A 15,740-nucleotide genomic window follows, 5' to 3' on the forward strand; every position below is an offset into this window, starting at 1 on the left:
AACTAAACTAGGTTGTTAGTTCAATAAATACATGTTATTTTCATATTAAGCAGTTTCCAATAAATTTAATATATCTTATATGAAAATCACATCGGTTTTTAAAAGAAATGTCAAAAAAAAAGGTAAAATTTAATTCTCTTCCTAAGTACTTATCACTGTTGAAAAGCTACTGTAAATGAATTTAGACTAAAAGTCATAAACTGACTTTGGAAGAATGCATACCTAAATTGCCGATCAAAAGCGAAATCACAGAAATTAGCAACATACAGTATCAACATTCCAAAATGTTATTAAAATCCAACCCAAAGCTGCCTTTGCATTTCTGGAATTTCTAATGAGATTTTCAGTCTGCTGAACAATGGCCATAAAAGGCTTTCAAACTTCACTCCATTCACAAGTAAAGTTGAAACTGAACATTTTTATTTCTTCTCTCCCTATGACAACTTCACCATGGAACAGTGAATAACACAGCTCAAGTCATTATGCTAATTAGAAATTAAATAAAAAGATGCCCTTACAATAGTTAAGTGTAAGGTGACATGCTACAACTAGAGACACAGTTCAGAAGCAGCTTTATGAATTGTGTCGTACAGGCTTACAGAAGCTGAAAACACCAGGGAGGGAGCTCCTTGATGCTCTCGGTCACTGGAACTCTAGCATGTGGCCATTTTTGAATTATAAGGCAGAAATTAAACTATACACCAATGAGAAATATGTCAAATAGCAACCAACCCTATGACCTAAAAGGCCATAAGATCTTCAAGAAACTGTATTTATTGAAATTAAGCTGATTTGTTATCTGATGAATGCAGAAAGGGGGGGGGGAAACACCACCTTAAAGATTTGAAGAGTACTGAAAGCTAAGTTTAATTTATTAATGTTCCCACACTAACAGAATGTGTTCCTTCCCTATGCTAAAACATGGCAAAGAACACAAGCTATCAGGAGCTGAAGTTTTATTTTAAGGCATGCTCTACTTTGACCAGTCCTGCATGAAATACATACTTTACATAGCTGGTCATGTCCACTGACTAACTTTATAACCTGGCCCATTTGAGGTAATTTTTCTACCTGCCATAAAATTGTATAAAATATCCAATTTTTTTTAAAGGAAAAGGAAAAATACAAGCAAGAAACAGGAGGAAAACACTGGAACAAAATAATGACCAAAAAAATCTTCCAACAGCATTCTGAACACATACAAAAAACACATATGAAATATAAATACCCTCTCTCATTTAGGCTGAGGCAGTTTCTAAAAAGACATGCTATTAAAATATTTAATCATACGCAGACACATATTAAACTATTAATTTAGCATTAGTGGTACCATACAGTCTTAAGTTTCTATTAGGGTTTTCAGCTTCTACCTCCTTGCACTTACCCTGAACTGAAAATTCTATGCATTCTTCAAGACCCAGCTCAAAAGGCTACTGTCCAATTCAGTCTTGTACTTTGCCTATCCACGTAATGTTTTTTTTTTTTAAGTCTATTACGTTCATCTGGAAATGATTTTGTAATGTGCTGGAGCATCTCTTATATTTGTAGAAATGTATTTAACTCTGGTGTTACAGTGAACTTTCCATACTGTCAGGCATTTTATGACTTCTAAGGGCAGGGACTACATAGCAATTCTTGAATCCCAACACCTAAACAGTATAGTAACTTGTACATTTCATGTATCCAATAAGTAACTATTGGACAGATTTTAAGATTTTAGATTTAGTTTAACTAAAATGTCACCAAATCAAATAAAATTTATTTAAGGAAAGTGCCATACTAGAGACATGTTCAAAAGCAACTTGGGTTCACAAAAAAAAGCCGAGAACTTTCAATTCAAAATACCAAGTGGAAACTATATGCCCATGCTTGCCATAGTCATTCTGTAGTTAGAAGAATTTAGTCAAACATTTTTCTATTACATTAATTCAGTCTATCCATTGTCTCACTTTATAACTTTAATAAAATTATTATTTTACCAATAATAAGATTAAGTTACCCACACAGCTAGTCAACTGAGGAGCTATAACAGACATAATAACTACCACTAGTTAAGAGCGTAGGTTACCTCATTCAGAGTTAAACTTTAAACTGAGACACAAAGGATGAGTAGGTATCATCAGTCAGGCAAGGTAGAAAGTGATCCAGGAAGAAAAAAGCATTTGTAAAGACCCAGATCAAATAAAATATGACCAAATTGAAAAACTGAAATTCAAATACATAACCCATTCTACTCAAATTTTAATTAGTTATCAAGTCTTGGTTGAGTGCTTAATAAATGCCAAGGATTCAGCAATTACCTCTAGATGAGTTCTTCATCCTCTGAAATTGTATCCAAAACTTTTATGTGCATATTTTGGGGGAGTAAAGGGATTTGACACAAAGACAACTACAACATTGGGGCGCCTGGCTGGCTCAGTCGGTAGAGCATGCAACTCTTGATCTCGGGGTCATGAATTCGAACCCCACGTTGGGGGTAGAGTTTACTTAAAATATATGTATGTATATAAAAGACTTACTGCACTAAGTCACTGAAAGCCATTATTTTACTTCAATTTCAAAAGCCATGATTTTACCGTAATCAAGCCATAATTTCACTTCAACTTCATTTAGCAGTACTGAGCACTGCTCTATATGCAAAGAGCACTACTCTATATGCAAAGGTAGAACTTCAATTAAATTCACCTAAGATTTACTAGATTATCCAATATGTGCCAAATGCTGATAAACTAAAGAAGCAATGTGTCAAATTGTACATACTGAATGAGCTCTACGTTAATGTAAAATTCTATACCGTAACAGTTATGTATTAGGAACTAATACAGCTTCTTCAACATGCTATATTCTTCATTATTCAAAAGTTACTTCTTTTTAAAATGTGAATCTAATTTTTTGCTAAATCTGAATCTTTCAAAATTATGAATAAAAATAAATGAGAAACAAACATTAAGACCAGGAATAAGTATAAAAACATGCTTGTGAAAGTGCAATTAGACTATTACACATGTGTTGGAAATTTTAAGACTGTAAAAGTATTTTATTCATCAAATATTTTAAATTACTATTCATTCACCTCTAAAACGTATTTGTTACGTGCCTAATGTATCCAGCTCAGAGTAGTGCAAACAACCCAAAAATAGTCCACAGTCCTAGAAATGAGGACTATCTTTCCATACTACTATGGACTGATCTCCAGGCTATATACTGTTACAGAAAAAAAAAAAAAAGGTAGAGCAAAGTGTGGTTAGTATACCTCTGTTTAAGAAAGGGGAGAAAGAGTACAAAGATATATACATATATGCTTTTATTTTTTTAGTATGAGAACAAACCATCAATTTTCTCTGAACAGTTATCCATAAGGGGAATGGCAAAATAGGGTGAAGACTGGACAGAAGGTAGAATTCTCTGAATATATTTTATCTTGTCTTGTTGACTTAAATTTGGAATCTTATAAACATTTTGCATAATTAGAAAACAAATTAAATTTTTAAAAGGCAATATTGAAAAATAAACATATCCAAAGCAAAATGAAACAAATGAACCTATCCATGTATCTAGTTTACAGCATAATCACAGGGAAAGAAACCTGAATTTAATCAAGCTTCTAGATCTAACTACCAAGTGACATGAAACACAGGGGGCAGGGGATTACGTTAAACAATACCACAAAATTCAGACTACAGAAAATTCTAGAGGACAACCAATCCAGTTAATACAACAAATAAATTATAAGAAAGAAAAAAATAAGAGACCAAAAAAATAAAGATGGAACCTATAGATTAAAGGACACTTAAGTTATCAATCAATTCCAATAAATGGATCTGATTCAAATAAACTGTAAGAAAAAAATTAAGAGCCAGAATGGGAAATCTGAATGCTGACTGGGTTTTTGTTTTTTTCATTTGGGGTTCTTTTTTATTTTTTTTTATGTAGGCTCCACACCCAGCATGGAGCCCAATGCGGGCCTTGAACTCACAACCCTGAGCTCAGATCAAGAGTCAGACACTTAACTGACTGGCCAACCAGGCGCCCCTGACTGGGTATTTAATAATAAAAGAAATATTGGTAATTTGTTTAGGTATGATAAGGACATGATTATGTTTCTCAAGAACTTTTACCTTTCAGATATACACACTGAAATATACATATATATATGAATGAATGAAATGATGGGTGTGATGTGCTTCAAAATAATACAGGGGTATGCAATTATAATTGAGAAAAGACTAGTCATAAGTTGGTTTATGGGACACTGAGTCCAATACAACATTCTATTTTTATATATACTTTAAATTCTCCATAATAAAAAACGAATAGAATGTTAATAATTACTCCTAGAGCTATTAATATCCCTTCCCTGGGGCGCCTGGGTGGCTCAGTCATTAGGTGTCTGCCTTCGGCTCAGGTCATGATCCCAGGGTCCTGGGATCGAGCCCCACGTCGGGCTCCCTGCTCGGCGGGAAGCCTGCTTCTCCCTCTCCCTCTGCCACTCCCCCTGCTTGTGCGCTCTCACTCTCTCTGTCAAATAAATAAACAAAATCTTTAAAAAAAAAAAAAAAAAAAAAAATATCCCTTCCCTACACAGGAAAATAAGTGGTTGATTATTCCTCTGTAATTCCTAAAGCACTTATTGTCTTTCCCCACTACTTGGCAATCATATATAATAATGCTCCCCAAACTTGAGATCCTCCTCACAAATTAAGAAACATGCTGATTTCCTTTGGTGCATCTTTTTCTTCAGATCTTTCTGATACATGAGAATTACAAGTCACTTGTACTGGAGATAATAAAAGAAATTAAAGGGTGAGAATTTCAAAAAGGAAAACAAATGACAGCGCAGGCATTGTTATATAAAGGAAAGAGTAAAGAAAGTGAAGGAAATGAAGCCTAGAACTTAGAAATAAATTCCTACATCCCTCAGTAGAGAGAGCTGAAAGCCAGATAAAACAGGGACTGAGGGCCTATGTTTTGGCATGAATTTATTATAAGCAAAGTCCTCATCATAATACTGCATGTACTGAGGAAGGCTAGGCTAAGCAAGTTATGTGTTACATCCACAAGTCATCAACGGAACCTCAGGAAGCTAATCAAGAACTTCAAATCAGGGGTGCCTGGTGGCTCAGTCGGTTAAGTGTCTTGCCTTCGGTTCAGGTCATGATCCCAAGATCCTGGAATAGAGCCCCAAGTCAGGCTCCTTGCTCAGTGGGGAGCCTGTTTCTCCCTCTCCCTCTGCCTGCCGCTCCCCCCGCTTATGTTCTCTCTCTGTCAAATAAATAAAGTCTTAAAAAATAATAATAATAATAACTTCAGGGGCACCTGCGTGGCTCCGTCGTTAAGTGTCTGCCTTTGGCTCAGGTCATGATCTCAGGGTCCTGGGATCAAGCCCCGCATCGGGCTCCCTGCTCAGCGGGAAGCCTGCTTCTCCCTCTCCCACTCCCCCCTGCTTGTGTTCCCTCTCTCGCTGTGTCTCTCTGTGTCAAATAAATAAATAAAATCTTCAAAAAAAAAAAAGTAACTTCAAATCAGGGGCACCTGGCTGGCGCAGAATAAAGAATGTGACTCTTGATCTTGGAGTTGTGAGTTTGAGCCCCACGCTGGGCATGGAAATTACTTAAAAAATAAAATCTTAAAAAAAAAATAAAAAGAACGACAAATCATATAATCAGAAAAGTATCAAACATTCAGAGGAAAAACAGTAAGGGGAAAAATGCCTCCAGTAATGTACTATCTGCCTGATTGTTTATTAAAGGAAAATAAATGTGTAAGCATCTCACTGAAACTGAAGTAATGGGGGATGGTCTGAAGTTTCCGCAGAGCAAGAATGGTGCTGCACTCATTACTACAAATTTAACGGTAGTAAATGGGAAATATGTATGTACTTACATAGTCCTTCATTCGTTCATTACTACCTCAAATTCACTAATCCTGTTTTTTATAAAGCGTTAAGTTTTCAACTACATGTATCATTAGGGTTTTAAGACATTTAACTCCCATGGTTAAGGCGAGACTTCCATAAATTACTTAGCTTCTTCTTAGTATTAGCTTCTTTTTAGTATATATATATTATTACAGGAGCACCCGGGGGCTCAGTGGGTTAAGGATCAGACTCTCGGTTTCTGCTCAGGTCGTGATCTCTTCGGTCTTGGGATCAAGCCCTGCATAGTGGCAGGCTGCCTGATCAGTGGAGAGTCTGCTTGAAAGATTCTCTCCCTCTGCCCCATCCCCCACACACACTCAAGTGCTCTAAAATAAATAAATAAATCTTTAAATAATAGTAATATAAACATTACATAGATTTTGTCTCTTCAATGAAACACAAAGCCACGTAAGGCTAAAACTATGTCTTTTATCATTTTAAATCCCCTCTGTGTATTCTACAGAGTAGATGCTCAATATTTGATCATTTAGCAATTAATACAGAACTAATACATGTCAAAGAATTACTCTAAATATCATAGGAAGACTTCTGAGTATGGAAAAGACCTTCCCTCAGAGTCTGTAATCTCTTCTATCATACTGATAATTCAAATATGCCATAGTTTGGGGGCTTGAGGGGGAGGAGGAGGAGGAGGAGTATACCAAATAGCTACTGCTGAGGTTTAACAATCATCATTTCAAAAGGATGTCAGAATTTCTACAAATTTCCAGCAACATGAAAAAATCTTCTCTCTAAAGACTATTATATAGGGGCGCCTGGGTGGCTCAGTCGTTAAGCGTCTGCCTTCGGCTCGGGTCATGATCCCAGGGTCCTGGGATCAAGTCCCACATCAGGCTCCTTGCTCAGCGGGGAGCCTGCTTCTCCCTCTGCCGCTCCCTGCCACTCTGCCTACTTGTGATTCCTCTCTCTCTCTCTCTCTGTGTCAAATAATTAAATAAAATCTTTTAAAAAATAAATAAATAAATAAATAAAGACTATTATATAAACTGAACTCAGAGCTATTTATGAACAGGATAATAATGGTTAAAGAGTAACAGCACACTCAGATAAACATCAGTACAGAATATATTGCTCATTAACTGCAAAGAAATAGGATTATGGTATTAGCAGATCAAGGAAATAAAACAAGAGATATACATTTGAATATCTGTCAGAGTTTATAAGAGTCAACCAAGTTAATTTGCAAAACTGCACAATTTGTTTAAATTTGGCTGGTACAAAAAAAAAACATCCTAGGAGCAGAGGGATAAATTTCAATATGTATAAGAGGAATATACACTGAAGGTAAGGAATCAAAAATTACTATGAATTACTTAGGTCTTGCATCTAACTGCTAATGTTACTTATTACTAATGTTACTAATGTTGCAGAAAAGGTGTTATACATTTATATACATATACACTCTAAAGTTTAAGAGAATACATACTTGTAAGAATCAGTTTCTTTACAAACTCTTAAGTGGATGAAAAGACACAGGGAAAATTTGATGCAAAAAAAGCCATACTAGAGGGGCACCTGGGTGGCTCAGTCAGTTGAGCGTCCAACTCTTGATTTCAGCTCTGGTCGTGATTTCAGGGTCACGGGGTCGAGTCCCACGTCCTGCTCCACACTGGGCATGGAGCCTGCTTGGGATTCTCTCTCCCTCTGCCCCTCCCTACCTGCTCTCTCTCTCTCAAGAAAAATAAAATAAAAGCCATACTAGAAAAACATAAGCCAACATAAGCAATAAGTATAAAAAACAAAAGACTAAGAGAAAAAACTGTAAGAAATAACAAAAAGCATACCAGCACATCAAAATAGAATATGCAACATCACAAGTCATTGTTAAAAACAATGCAGTTAAGTGGAACCCTCATAAATTACTGTGGGAACATATAATGGTGTAGCCACTGTGGAAAACACTTTGGTGGTTCCTCAGAAAGTGAAACATAGAAATCCCAGCTACACTAGGGGCGCCTGGGTGGCTTGGTCAGTTGAGCGACCGACTCTTGACTTCAGCTCAGGTCATGATCTCAGGATTGTGGGATTGAGCCCTGGGTCAGGTTCCAAGCTCAGGGGGAGTCCACCTCTCTCTCTCTCTCCCCCCTCCCCCCCCACTCATGTTCTCACTAAAATAAATAAATCTTCAAGAAGGAAGGGAGGAAGGGAGGGAGGGAGGGAGGGAGGGAAGGAAGGAAGAAAGAAAGGAAGAGAAAGAAAGAAAGAAAGAAAAAGAGAAAGAAAGGAGAAAGAAAAAGAAAGAGAAAGAAAGAAAGAAGAAAGAAAGAAAGAAAGAAAGAAAGAAAGAAAGAAAGAAAGAAAGAAAGAAAGAAAGAAAAAGAAATCCCAGCTCTTCTATTCTTAGGTATATACCCAAAGTAATACCCAAAATAGGTATTCAAATAATACCTATACATGAATGTTCACAGTAGCACAATTCATAATAGCCAAAAGGTGGAAACAACCCAAATGTCCATCTATAGATGAATATCTATAAAAATGTGGTATAACAATACAATGGAATATTATACAGCCTTGAAAAGGAATGAAGTACTGACACACGCTACAATATGTATAAACCTCCAAAACATTATCCTAAGTGAAAGAAGTCAGACACAAAGGTCACATATTATATGATTCTATTTACATGAAATATCCAGAATAGGTAAATCCATAGAGACAGAAAGCAGATCAGTGGTTGCCAGGGTCTGGGAGAAGAAGGAATAAAGAATTCCATGGGTGCAGGGTTTCCTTTGGATGTGCTAAAAATGTTTTAGAACCATATAGACGTGATGGTTCCATAACATTGTAAATGTACTATAAACACCACTAAATTGAACACTTTAAAAAGGTTAATTTTGTGTTATGCTAATTTCACCTCAATAAAAATAAACACAAATATCCCCTTCTCCAAAAATGCAGTTCAAGAACAATCATGCTTCTTACTGTCTACTTGTAACATGAAACACTAAAATTGTTTGCCAGAGATTTCTTTATATACCTAATTACCAACCTTCTTTTCCTCACTCCTATAAAACATACCTGAGTACCATTCCCTTTCTTCTAGAATCCTCATTTCCATATGGCTCAGCCACCCTTTACCCCATTCTCACTACCCCTCATCAATCTCTTTCATTTTGCCCTGAGAAACCCTAGTTCTACTGTTAATCACTTCTCAGTTAATCTGCTCCTCTTTCTGTGGAAAAATAACTTTTCATTTCAATTTATCAAACCTTTTAGTATGTTAAATCTGAAATGACAATAAGATATCCAAATGGAAAGATCAGTAAGGTGGACATGGGAAACTTGAGTTCAAGAAAAGTGGCCCATCATCACGAACACATTAGTGTTTGATGAAACTAGGTGTGATGTCAGGAGAAGGCAATTTAGAGAAAGACTGGGCTAAATGCTTTTGACCTTCTGGACCTTCTGTAATGGTATGCCTAACCCTGGATCATTTGGTTTCCATAATCTTGCTCCAGACTGCCAAGTATTACTGGAAAATGTTATGAAATCCTTCAAAGTGAGTTTATTACAAGCTCATATTGTTTCAATTTTCACTGAATACTACTTCTAAGTAATCCTATTATTGATTTGTTGGCACAATGATTTCCCAACTATGAGCTTCAGACTCCTGGGGAGCTGCATGATTAGTGACCACAATGCGCGCCCAGAGGCTTGCATTATATAAAGACATATACATATACATGTATTAATATTTTTCAAATGTACAGACGTTGTGGTTAATAAAACACTGTCATGTAAGAGAATACTAAAATAGTAGCTAATATGCATTTTCTCAATTAACAAATACTAGAAATATAACTACAGTCATGTGGGAGCCCACAAATTGTTGTGAAATTAAAAAGGCTGCCATCTTCAAAATACTGGCAACCACTGTCTAAAAGTATTCCCCATTGCACTTAAGCAAGCTTTCCACACTCTAAGCCTCTAAGTACCCCTGCCCACTTCCACTCCCAATTGTTTTCATTTTCCTAAGAAAATCAAAATATCATATATCCTCATATATTCCCTCATCCACAACCCATCTGAATTTATTCTCTCTTCTCTACCTCTATAAATATCTGATAATTTAGAAGTTAATGGTGTGTCTCTTCCCTTTTAAGACTAATTCAGACATACACACCTGATCCCATCTCTTAACTGGCCCCCACCATCCCAATCCATCAAACAGGTTTAATCTCTCCTTCAAAAGTTTTTCCCCCCATCTACCTAAAAACATTATCAGATCTACCTTATTCTGATAAAACTTCATTTGATTCCACTCTGTGTCCTAGCTACTACTCTATTTCTTTTCTTCCTTTTGCTGTCAACTTCTCAGGATTGTCCTATGACAGACTGAGCCAGCCACCTGTTTTTGTGAATAAGATTTTGTTGGAATAGCTACCCCATTTCTTAGGTACTGTGGCTGCTTTCCCACAAGGGCAAAGTTTAAGTAGTTAGGAAATCCTATGGTCTGGAAACCTAAAGTTTGTATCCTTAAAAAAAAGTCTGTCAATCATTGAGGCTCCAAAGCATGACCTACATTCAATATCATCATTTCCTCCGAGAACAAGTAGGTACTATTAAAGGTTTTGGAGCACATTTAAGTACCACGAGTAAAAGGGCATTTCAAGACTACTAGTTTAACCATAGTATGCAGGGAAGATGTAAAAGATCATTTAGGAAACTACTGCAAGAGACCAGGCATTAGGCATACAGGGAGAAAAACTAAAGGGAGTTTTTAAAGGAATAAGCATCAAGACTATGAGACAGAGAAGACAACGCTCACACCAAAATTTCAATCCTTGAATAATGTGGTTCTAAGAATTTGCATTTCCTCCAACAGTTTACTGTAGACTTATAGCTCTTCAGAGCCTCCTATCTTAGTGACTGTGGAGTTCCTAAAATCTCAATACTAATTCCATATCCTCAGTATATCAAGCATTTCCCATGCTTGCTACCTGGCTAACTCTTGGCTAAGCAAATCACTTAGGAAGAGGCAGTCCCAACAGAGTTGGCCAAATGAGAGCACAGGACCAGTGTCAGAGATGGATGGAATACTCACCTGTGATACCAAGCAGAGAGAGAGGGGACTAAGATTTCACGTCCAGAACTGGCTCTGGCCAAACAGGAAGAAGCAGCTATGAATTTGCTACAGTAGAAGCAGAGTGTCTTTGATATTCTGACATACTCTTTCTGATGTTCAGACAGACCACCATTAGAGTAGCCACTGGTAAGAGTCTCATGAGAAACAAGCCAAAAAACAAGACCAAAGATGAGGATTAAATGGAGCAGACCCTATTGGTCTTTTGTCTAGGAAAAGCAGTCTTCCTTATTAAAGATGGTACTACTTTTCAAAATGGCCAATTTGATACTAACCTTCATTTACAGAGTTTTCACATCCCACAAGATTGAGAAGGATATCATCATCTTTATCATCAACTTCACATCCCAGCAGCATCCAGTTTTCCACGTTATCACTTTCTGAAATGGTGCTCTCTTCCTCTTCACTTGAACTGACCTCTATAATCATGACCTCTCGGATTGTACCTGGTATCTCTTCAGGCTTAGGCTTCTCAATATTCCCCTTGCATTTCTTATCGGTCAACTTATTAGAATGAAGAGATGCAGGAGGACCTCGGGTCTTTTCTTTTGCTTGGACTCTAAAATTCTTTCTTTTGCATCTGTAAATACTATCTTCATCAGACAAAGTGATGACCTCTGACCCATCTGATAGCTGGATGACCTCACTATCTGAAAGGATAATTAAGTTCTTCTGATTTGGTTTACTACTGGATGATTCAGAATTCCCAGAGTTCTTCTCTTCATGTTCTTCTTCTCTAATGATATTATCAAGATCTTGGGCATAATGAACTTGGCTGTAGAGCTGAAATTCCACCTCACTATCAACACTCAGTTCACTAGATGACTCTTCACGATAAAGCTCATCTTCATATGCTTCGATGGTCTCATAACCACCAAACATCATGGAAAGTCAGTAACCTTGATGCTGTAAAAGAGGAAATCATACAAAGAATATATTTTAAAAGCTGAGAACATGCCTGTTTAGTGCATAACGGTATCACCTTAGAGCTAACTTCTGTGAAGGCCATCAATGTTCTCAATGACATATTAAAATACCTTTTTCTCTTAAGGGTACCTTTTTTTCAAGGATTTCTAAATCCTGTTATGACCTGCTCTAATAATGCCCACCCCTTCCAAATGAAAATTACTACCAATAAATTTAGTTATAGTTATTAATGGAAATACCATATTTTGCAGGTATGCTAGAAAGGAAAGACAGGTTGATCCACTCACTGCTTCAGACACCAATTTTTTCTCTAAAATGTTAAAAATCACAAGAATAGTTCAAGTCATTCTCATTATTCCATCATCTCTTCCCTGGTTCTGGTTCTGCATCTCATCTTTCCAGGTAGGCATTCTCACATACAAATATTACTTCAACTTTGACTAAAATCCACTACAGGAAACAATCATCATGATTACTGTTTTAGTGCAGATTTTTATTCTCAATTAAAAAATTAATTTCATGGCCTTTTTATCCTTGACTAAAGAATACACAAAAATATCTGATAAACCTTGGTTTACTTTTGTACTAGCAATAAAGATGTGTACGAAAAACATACTAAGGACCTAAAACTGTGGCAAAACTTCTAGCTATAGGAGCACTTTACTTTCCTACTGTGGGCATATTAAATCTTCAACTCAGCTTAAACATCCCTTTTCTTGCTTCCCTTGACCGACCAGACTAAATTGTGTTCCTTTTATAGTACTTTACATTTCAAAACACTACAGTTCTAATTACTAATTCAATGTAAATGTCTCACAAAAGCAAATCACAAACCCCAGGAGAGCAGAAACTATATGCACTTTGTTAAACAATAGATTCCCAAAGCCAAGCAGAGTAACTGGTATTTAGCAGGACTTCCATAAATGTCTGTTGAATTAATGAATAAATAAATAAATGAACACTATCATCTAGCATTTGCTCTTCAGCCCTAATAAATCTAGTATGTGCCTAAAATATGGAAATTATGGTGGGATGAATTTCACAGTTGTCTCCAACTATTCCAACTATTCTCATATCATCAACCAAAAATCTACACAGAAGATGTTTCAATTAGGTACTGATATAATATTGATCAAAATGAGAGCTCTGGAAAAATACTCATGTTTGTTCAAAAATCATGGACGGCCTATAGAATAATTAACAATGACAATTTACTCTTTCCACTTCCTTTATAGCTATACAAATATAATTTAGAAAGACTAGCTGTTCTTAGTTTACCAATTCTCTGCCCAAAATGTCAGGGTGTTCTGATGGTAGTTTTGATAATACAACCAGCTGACTCCAAGAACCAAATGAACAAGAACCAAAAATGCACTACCATTATGCTGGAGTTTTTTGTTGTTGTTTACAGAAATAAAGAAAACCACCTTTTGTCATACACCTTAAACTTACAAAGTGTTCTATGTCAATCATACCTCAATAAAGCTGGGAGTAAAAATGATAATTACATTCTGAGTTAACAATACTGTATTGTATACTTGAAATCTGCTAAGAGAGTGGGGGTAAAAAAAGGAAAAAGAGGAAGAAAACAGGTGAGGTGATGGATGTGTTAACTGATCTAAATGTGGTAGTCATTTCATATTTCAAATCATGATGATGTACACCTTAAACTTACACAATGATATTTGTCAATTATATCTCAATAAAGGTGGGGGGAAAAGAAACCAACTTTTAATGCCCTTTTCTTCTAAAAGCTACAATACACCTGTTCCATTCTTACACTGTCCTTCAGGTTGCTATGCTGTTGTTGTCACACAACTTAAATGTGGCTGTCTGAATAATAATGCTCATAGCATTTATCAGTTTATATTGAAATGTTAGCCTCAGAGGAATTCAAATAAAAGATGAATTCTTTCCTTTTTATTTAATAGGTAAATTAATTCTAAAAGAAGTCAAAGGAATTATACTTCCTTCAAAATCCTCACTGGATCCATACTGATAAAACATAAATAACATAATTCCAGTGCAGCCCAGAAAAAATAAAAAGAGCTAAATTACAGAGTTACAAATTTGTACTACTCTTGGAGCCATCCCAAAGGAAAGGGATTAAGAAAAGAGCCATGGGCACACCTGTGAATGTATGCCAAAAATAAACTACAGAAATATAATAAAAACTGACTTCCTTGGGTCTAGGGGTTTATCTCTTTCCTTGAAATGTAGAAAATGAATTTAACAATTTAGCCCCTATGGCCTTTAAGAGGATTTTGTACCTTCTGTACTTGAAAACTGTGCTCAGCATAATGCTCTTCTCTTTATGTAGCTTATGTATGCCAGGGTTAAGGTTTGCCTGAGGCTATTTTGGTTTATGGTTATGTTACTACTTTAATTACATTCAAATGCATTTAAATTTTTTTAAGTGTATACTCGCAGGACAAATATGAAATAAATATATGTCTTGAACCAGAAGACTTCCTCAGCTTTTTAATCATTATACACAATTCTCAAGCATACTTACTGGATAACATGAGGTCCCTATGAGAGCCACAAAATTTTAGTCTCAAAGAGACCTTTCTGATTATCTCACACTACCTCCTCAATTTTCACATAAGGAAATTAAAGTCCAAAGAGGTAAGGAAGCCTATCCAAGGTTATGCAGCTGATTAAGAACATAGGTAGGACAGATTCAAATTTCGCAGGCTCTCAGCCAAGTGTTCACTAAGATTTTTTTTTTCAATTTTTCAAAATACTTTCAAATAAAAATTCAAAAAACTTCCTTCAAAGCTGTATTTGTGTTGGCTCTAACACCTAAATTTACCTCAAAAATATCCATTTCACTTCCCAGTGAAGTGTAAAAACTATGAAAGAAGTACTTTAATTGAAAGAAAAAGCATACATCTGAATTTGTCAGTTTCCTATCCAAGAACCTTGCAAGTTGATACTCAGAGTATAGCAATCCCATGACCAAAAAAAGATGATTCTTATATATGAACCTACAACACCAGCTTGAGAATGAAATTTATCTGTAAGATTAAAGTGGCTTAACAAATATAAAACAGCTATAGAGAATAACTGCAAAGGCTTTCACCATTCAAAAGTGGGAGTAGTTTGTTTTTTTTTCATTCACTAAAAATTTTTAAACTATACAACTTAAGGCTTATTTAAGCTTTCAGATTTTACTACACTATTTTTAAAGCCAATACTTCTGCTCTAACAGTCTACCAACTGGTCATTCCAGACCTCTTGCTCTTATTTCCCTTCAAAGAACTTTTAGCCTAAATGTTTCTTCTTGATGACACAGGTATCCATCTCAAGATTTAAATCAGGGCGCCTGGGTGGCTCAGTTGGTTAAGCGACTGCCTTCAGCTCAGGTCATGATCCTGGAGTCCCGGGATCGAGTCCCACATCGGGCTCCCTGCTCAGCAGGAAGTCTGCTTCTCCCTCTGACGCTCCCCCCTCTCATGCTCTCTCTGTCTCTATCTCATTCCTCTCTCAAATAAATAAATAAAATCTTTAAAGAGAAAGAAAAAAAAAAAAAGATTTAAATCAAATTTACAGCTTGATTTTAAGTTCAATGCTCACTGGAAACTGATTAATAGTTGATTTTCAACTTAAAATTTCTGACATACTCTTAGTGAGCTATCCTGACAGTGACAGATTTGGAACACTATAGAGTCTAGTATTAAAATTTCTGTCCATTCTTCAAATATAATTTTCACTTTGAGGCAAATCTGACTGTGGTAGGGAATCCAAATGTGTGAAACAACGCTCACACACACAAAGAAAAAGGAA

At 36.0% G+C, this 15,740-nt stretch overlaps 1 protein-coding gene across 3 annotated transcripts in view; it reads right to left on the bottom strand.

Annotated features, from left to right (window-relative positions):
* Window positions 1-15,740, bottom strand: part of ZCCHC7 (zinc finger CCHC-type containing 7) — a 248,998-nt gene that overhangs the window by 232,047 nt on the left and 1,211 nt on the right. For all 3 annotated transcript variants that reach the window (XM_032396839.1, XM_032396837.1, XM_032396838.1), the window contains exon 2: window positions 11,300-11,930. In XM_032396839.1, coding sequence (XP_032252730.1) covers window positions 11,300-11,909 — 610 coding nt within the window. In that variant the 5' untranslated portion in view covers window positions 11,910-11,930. The remainder of the gene's footprint in view (window positions 1-11,299; window positions 11,931-15,740) is intronic.

This window comes from Phoca vitulina, unplaced genomic scaffold (assembly GCF_004348235.1).
Source record: "Phoca vitulina isolate PV1807 unplaced genomic scaffold, GSC_HSeal_1.0 scaffold94, whole genome shotgun sequence".
NCBI classification, from domain to species: Eukaryota; Metazoa; Chordata; class Mammalia; order Carnivora; family Phocidae; genus Phoca; species Phoca vitulina.